At 51.8% G+C, this 7176-nt stretch overlaps 1 protein-coding gene across 5 annotated transcripts in view; it reads right to left on the bottom strand.

Annotated features, from left to right (window-relative positions):
* Positions 1 to 7176, bottom strand: part of MPV17 (MpV17 mitochondrial inner membrane protein) — a 14504-nt gene that overhangs the window by 1686 nt on the left and 5642 nt on the right. For 2 of the 5 annotated variants that reach the window (XM_011949795.1, XM_011949788.1), the window contains exons 3-7: positions 1835 to 1950; positions 1518 to 1610; positions 1332 to 1427; positions 1058 to 1090; positions 744 to 796 (exon numbers count right to left, since the gene is read on the bottom strand). In XM_011949795.1, the coding sequence (XP_011805185.1) occupies positions 744 to 796; positions 1058 to 1090; positions 1332 to 1427; positions 1518 to 1610; positions 1835 to 1950 (391 nt within the window). Of the gene's footprint in view, positions 1 to 339; positions 524 to 743; positions 797 to 1057; positions 1091 to 1331; positions 1428 to 1517; positions 1611 to 1834; positions 1996 to 7176 lie in introns of those variants that run through there. The other 3 variants (XM_011949786.1, XM_011949777.1, XM_011949801.1) reach the window with 3 other exon arrangements.

The following is a 7176-nucleotide window of genomic DNA, read 5'->3' as shown; positions in this document are numbered from 1 at the left end:
CAAGTGATCCTCCCACCTCAGCCTCCCGAGTAGCTGGGACTACAGGCATATGTTACCATGTGCCTGGCTAATTTTTTGTATTTTCTGTAGAGATGAGGTCTCACTATATTGCCTAGGCTGGTGTCAAACTCCTAGACCCAAGCAAACCTCTCGCCTCAGCCCCCGAAAGTGCTAGAATTACAGGTGTGAGCCACCATGCCCAGCCAGTCTGTATTCGTTTTAGCTATGTTATTCATGTACATTTTGGCCATGTTCCCTCTGAAGAATTCCATATTTTCCCCTGTTCCCACGATCCCTCACCTGCAAGCATTTGAACCACACATCTTCAGTTCCACTATCTTTTTGGGTGCAGTTCAGCAACTGTCTTTATCATGAGTGTCTGGCCAGGCTTCTACTTGGCTTTCTGGTCTACCTCTCTGTCTAACCTAGGCTGCAGCACCCCAGCCACTGTCCCTCCAGATACACCATCAAAGGCGGAGCCCCAGGGGGGATGGAGACAAGGGTGGTAGAAGCAGGATCCTCCCTAGGGAGATGAAGAAGGTCAGTGGGCAGACACTCTGGGACGGTTTCTGGAAATGGCAAGACATCTGAATAACACGCTTGGGAATCTGAGGAACTCTGATCAGGGCTCAGTGTTCCAGTTGGGGGTCTAAGGTAGCTCAAGGTTGAAATGAGAATCATTTTGTCTCCAACTGTTGGTAACGTGGGTCTTTCTTGATGGGTGGGGTAGGGGTGCGACATACCTGTAATGAAGGGGGACCAGGTAGAAGTTGGCTAACTGCACAGCAGGCCATAGCTGCAAGAGAGAAGGTAAAGGTTGGATGGCTGCCCCACCACCTGACCCCAGACTCACTGTCTTGCCTGGCCCTACCCCAACTTCTGCACATAAGAAAAAGGTGAACAATTGGGTGATGGCTTCCATATTTATGGTGCCCATCCTGGGAATGAAAGAGTAATCCCAATGGAAGGGCTTCCCATGTCAGGAGGACCCCCAATCCCAGGACAGTTCTAGACTTAAGGAAGCAGAAGAACAAGCAGTTGAGGTGTCAGCTCTTACATAGTAGTTGGTGATAAGGGCATCAGGATAATCCTGGGGAGACAGAGAAGGAACAAATTAACACTTGCACCTCCAAGCAGCTCCCACTTCCCAGTGTGAATGATAGACTTGGGTTCAAAGAGCACATTCCTGCACCATAACCCTCAGCTCCTCTCCTTCATGGCCTGGGACTCTACCTGCACTTACCCCCTTTTTTATCCCTGTAAAACCTGTCTCCTTCCCTTGGGCTGTCAGCCTGCTGGCCAGAGACATTCTCCACACCTGCCCAGCTCACCCGCTGTAGTTTGGCCCAGTTGTCCTTGGCTGACAGTCCATTGAGTGCCCCTACCAGTGGGAGAAAGCAGCCTAGAAAACACGGGGCAAAGCCCCCCTAGGGAAGAGAAATTAAAGTCCTATGAGTGCTGAAATCCCCACCTACCCCCAACACAGCTCACCCTCCCCACTCCGTTCTCCTGCTCACCTGATCCAACATCATCTTTTTCAGTGCATCCACCTTGGTGGTGCCAGGGATGAACCGATCCAAAACCTTGTACCAGCCTCCTACCACAGGGCCCTGGAAGTAAACCCCAGATAGCAGCAGGCTGCAGTGAGGGAGCACTAGGCCTCTACCTCACTAAGCTCCCCGCCCCAAGTATCAGAAACCCTTAGGGGAAGTGGACACTAAGAAAAGAGGGCGGCAGGTTGGCTTAGGTGTGACAGTCCAAGGGAAGCCAAAGGATGACAAAGAACTAAGACTACTGTTGAGTCCACTGAAGCCCTGCTGAGGGTAGCACTTACCACAAAGCCACAGCCCAGGGACATCATGGTCAGAGTCCGGCCTCTCTGGTGTTCCTGCAGACCCCGCCTCTCCACCAGCTGCTGTGAGATAATGTCACCCAGGCCCATCAGGGACCCTATGCAGGGTACACAGGTGTTGTCAGGACATCTCCTGGGATGGGCTGCCATTCCAAGGAAGGAGGGACATCTGCTGACCTCCACTGAGGCTCTGGTACAGAGCTTCATTCTGGAAACAAATGACTAGTCCCTTCCTGCTGCCTCAAAGCCCTCATCTCCCCAAGGATGGTGACACCTCATGTGTATCCTGTCAGAACTGGGATGAGCAGGCCCAGGAACTTTGCATTGAGCAGTAAAGGGAAGTCAGAGTCAGAAAATAAAGAGAGAGGAAGGAGAATTTAAGGCCACAGGGCTGAGAACCACAGACTGTCAGAATCAAAAGGGGCTTTAAGATAATTTAATGCAAACCGCTTATTTTAGAGGTATGGAAACGAAGTCCAGGATCCCACATAACCAGTAAGTGCAGGGCCAATGCAAGAAGCAGGTGGCTGGATTCCTGGACACTTCTTTCTAGGACACAGCACAAAGAATAAATCATGTGTAGAACGGTAGGAAACCCTGTTTTCTCCCCTGATTCCAATGCAGGACCCTGCCAACAGCTTTCACCTTGGTCTAAGAGATCTCTATTTGTGAAGAACAGCAAAAATAACTTTTTTTTTTAGACGGAGTCTCGCTCTGTCGTCCAGGCTGGAGTGCAATGGCATGATCTTGGCTCACTGCAACCTCTGCCTCCCGGATTCAAGCGATTCCCCTGCTTCAGCCTCTCAAGTGACTAGGACTACAGGCACCCGCCACCATGCCTGGCTATTTTTTGTATTTTTAGTAGAGATGGGGTTTCGCCATGTTGGCCAGGCTGATCTTGAACCCCTGACCTCAGGTGATCTGCTCACCTTGGCTTCTCAAAGGGCTGAGATTACAGCCATGAGCCACTGTGCCTGGCCAGAATAACTCTTTCTCTTTTTTTTTTTTTTCTTTTTTTTTTTGAGGCAGAGTCTCGCTCTGTTGCCCGGACTGGAGTGCAGTGGCCTGATCTCAGCTCACTGCAACCTCTGCCTCCCGGATTCAAGCGATTCCCCTGCTTCAGCCTCTCAAGTGACTAGGACTACAGGCACCCGCCACCATGCCTGGCTATTTTTTGTATTTTTAGTAGAGACGGGGTTTCACCGTGTTAGCCAGGATGGTCTCGATCTCCTGACCTCGTGATCCGCCCGTCTAGGCCTCCCAAAGTGCTGGGATTACAGGCTTGAGCCACCGCGCCCAGCCCAGAATAACTCTTTTTCTAAAACAAGAGTGTTGGTCTGGAATTGTGGCTCACACCTGTAATCCCGGCACTCTGGGAGGCTGAGGCAGGAGGATTGCTTGAGCCCAGGAGTTTGAGTCCAGCCTGGGCAATAGAGCAAGACCCGACTTCTACAAATTTTTTTTTTTAAATAATTAGCTGGGCATGGTGGCACGTGCCTGTAGTCCCAGCTACTCAGGAGGCTGAGGTGGGAGGATCGCTCGAGCCCAGGAGGTCAAGGCTACAGTGATCACGCCATTACACTGCTGCCTGGGCGACAGAGCAAGACTCTATCTCAAAAAGAAAAAATAAAAGAAGAGTGCTCAAATGGTCATAAGCAGGAAGATGACTGGTTGAGCTGATAAGAGTCCCCACAAGAAAGAGTCTTGGCCACCTCTTAGCACAATCAATCAGCTAAACCGAGATTTCCTCCATTCACAACCTTAGATCAAGTTGGCAATGAATATAGTGGCCATGTCCCCCCAGGACTCTGCACCTGCTTCCCTTTCCCTAACTGCACAGATACCCAGCTCCAAGCAGCCCTATTTAGACACCCACACCCAGAAACTATGACAGAAATCATCACTGTTTACAGAGCCCCCAGTCCGTTATGGTGGCGTGATGGTTTCTAGCAAATACACACTTACCAGGCCACTTGGGAGTGACCGTATGATTTCCGGCTCGCCTGTCTATCTCACTGAGTAATGAGAGCCCCCCATCCAAACCCGTAGTCACACTGTCCCTGTGCCCTCAATTAGCACTGGGCAAACACATCCTTCTGCCCCATTCCTTGGCCCGGAGCTGGCTCTGACGTCCATGCTGACTGCACACTCACTGCTGCGCTCCTCCTCCACACCCTCTGCTCGGCCCTGCCCCTGAGCAGCCTAGTTAGTTGCAGCTGGGTATGGCTGAGAGCTGGGGCTGGGGCTGGGCATCCATGCCTCACCTGGGCTACTGGCCATGGAGCAGCTCTGGGTACCCCCAATCCTGTCTTGTCTCTCCCTGAAACTCCCAAAGTGGTGGGGGTCTTCCAGAACACTGCGAGACATGACCTCCCAGAGTCAAGGACAGAATCCCAGACACCTTTGTTATCCCATCCCCCCACCATACAGCTAAGCAAGCCCCCGGTAAGTGCTCAGAAAATAAAGGGAAAACATCAAATGTACTGCTCCAAACAGCAGGACGACTCTGAGAAAGGGCCTGAAGAACTCTTAAGTCTCCCAAAGGTCCAAGTTGGGTAGAAGGTGCGAGGACGTCTGGGGGAACTGCAGGTTTGCTCCCACCCCCAAGCAATCAGCACTGGGTTCCCTATCCCTCCAGTCAGGGACAAGAAGCTGCTGCTGCAGCCCTGAAGAAAGGGAAGAGTGCTGCCGAGAAGGCCAGGGGACGGTGAGGCAGAAAAGGCAGTTCTTTCTGAAATGAAGGGACCAACAGTGTAATGGTCTACTTTGGTAAGGTGTTTACAAAGGGCTCTTACACATTTAATCCTCACAAAAGATCTGGGAGGTAGGTGGTCACACCCCCATTCATTCATTCATTCACTTATTTTTGAGATGAAGTCTCGTTCTGTCGCCCAGGCTGGAGTGTAGTGGTACGATCTCGGCTCACTGTAACCTCTGCCTTCAGGTGCCCACCACCACACCTAGCTGATTTTTGTAGTTTTAGTAGAGATGGGGTTTCACCATTTCACTATGTTGGCCAGGTTGGTCTCGAACTCCTGACCCCAAGTGATCTGCCCGCCTCGGCCTCCCAAAGTGTTGGGATTACAGGTGTGAGCCACTGCACCCGGCCTACACCCCCATTTAATCATGAGTCTTTGAGAGATGAGGTGGCTTGGTAAGGAGTGCAGTTGGGACTGAACCCAGTCCTCTCAAGGAGGAGGACCAAGGAGGCCAGGGTATTCCTAGCATGGGCTGAGATGGGCTCAGAGGTCAGTAGCACCAGGAAGCCCTTGTAGCTGCTCCCCTGCTAGGTGTTCCTGCCCACGTGAGGCCCCAAAGGGCCTGCATATCAAAGATGTTCCCTAGACTAATGCACTTCCTCTCTGTCTCTACTCCCCCAAATTCCATCACTCTGCTCCTTGTCACCTCGTGGGGATGGCAGGCAGCAATATTCCTGGGAAATAAACAGAGAAGTGTGTGTGTTTTCACTCTTCATGACTTGCCAACAGTCACACAAGCTAGAGGCAGAGCTTGAATGAAAAGCCAGGTCCCTGACTTCTAGCCCCATAGTTCTGGAAGCCTGCAGCCTTGGATAAAGATGGATTCAAGTTCCCCAAACTGTGCCCATCAAGCTTGAGGGACTACCAAGTGACAGGGCAGCAGTAGGGTGAGTAGGTGGTGTGTAGATATGCAGTCCCTGACAGTTTATTTCAGAAGAGTGGTGCCCAGGGATTCCTTTGCCCACAGGTATCAGGCCTCCTGTGCCTGCAGCAACTCCAAGGTGGTATAAGGCTTTAGAGCAAGCATAGAGCAAGCCTGCTTTTCCAGCCCAAGTGACCCTTTGGGCAGGAAGAACCCAGACATTCAGATTCCTCACCCCATCTTCCCCAACCCAGAGCCCAAACAGATCCAAACCACCCCAGCCTCTGGGAGATCTCCTGGATATATTTGGTTGGTCTGGACTCTCCAGTGCTCTGGGCCCACTCCCCTTGGACTTGTTTCTAGGAAGTTGGGACTGGAGGCCTGCAAACACATAATGGCCAGAGGCCTGATGGGCAGGGCGAGGGGCTGCTGGGCAGTGATGCCCAATGACAGGCTGGGCATGGAGCCCAGCGAGCAGATGCTGGCGCAGGTGTGACATCATGCCCCTGGGTAGGTGCCAGTTCTCATGCCGTCACTCCCCACCAGATCCAGAGGCCGGGGGAAGGGAGCCTGCCACTGAGCAGATTGATTTGGGACCACTTCCTGTCCACTAGAGGAAAAGCCCCAACTTCCACACCCTCTTCCCAGGCATGGGTGGGGTAAATTCCCTACTTCTCCTATTTTATTCCTCTACTTACTTTTGTGGCTTTTGAGTCTCATGCGCAGAAGGCAGAGGGGCAAGAAGTGGTTTCTTGGAATGAGGAGCAGGAAGCATGTCCTTCAGTCCAGGAGGCCTGGGTCGGCAGGTATAGCTACTGGCATGAGGCCAGCAGTGCTGCCTTCCTCCCCAGAAGTCACCAAACATTAGTTAAATGCCTAGGGTAGGGGCTCAGTCTGGCACAGAGCCCAGAGGGAGTGGAAGCCCAGCGGTGGGAGGGGAGAGCGGATCCTCTGGGATTATTCTGAATGCTCCCTCATTTCTGGCCTGAACCCATCCTACTGCTAGAAAATGAGACAAAATGGGTAGTTTTGCAGCTTGCCACGTATCTAAGCTCAGATCAGCTGTGGTTGCACTCAGCATCTGGAGGCTCCAGTAGTCTCAAGTGCATGGCAGTGTGGCGGGCAGTGCCCTAGGTTATAACGCCAGCTCAACCACTGACTATCTGAGACCTCAGTGCCTGACACTCCCACTCCTGCCTCAGTTTCCTTCTCTGCATTCTCACAGGCTGGACTAGATGGTCTGTAAGGTCTATTGAGCTCTCACACCCTAGCTTAATTCAGACTCCAGGGAAACCAGTATCTGTAGGAGCTCAGCTGCTCCCACAGCAGGACCGAGTAGACTAAGATGGATGAAGCTCGGCCCTGGGCCCACTGGAGAGTGGAAAGGCCCTCAAAGAAGGAAGGGATAAGGCTGACTCAAACTCTATAGAACATGCAGCAACCCTTTCCCCAGGCTACCCTGTTCCGGACTCTGGCTTGGCCAAAACTGGTATACCAGACATTTCTTTTGAATCATTTTGAATGTTCTTGATTCACCTATTTCTTACTCCAGACATTACTCTAGTAATGACAGATTCTTGCTTCAGGCCTATGCCACACCTGGACCTTTGCTATTGATGGCTTCAGTGACTATGCATATGCAAACTAGTAGCGGAGGGGAGTTATTCCATGAGGTGAACTTTTTTTTTTTTTTTTTGAGATGG

This window comes from Colobus angolensis, unplaced genomic scaffold, assembly GCF_000951035.1.
Source record: "Colobus angolensis palliatus isolate OR3802 unplaced genomic scaffold, Cang.pa_1.0 Scaffold109, whole genome shotgun sequence".
Lineage (NCBI taxonomy): Eukaryota > Metazoa > Chordata > Mammalia > Primates > Cercopithecidae > Colobus > Colobus angolensis.
The sequence above is the reverse complement of the archived record's forward strand: the minus strand, read 5'-3'. Positions and strand labels throughout refer to the sequence as shown.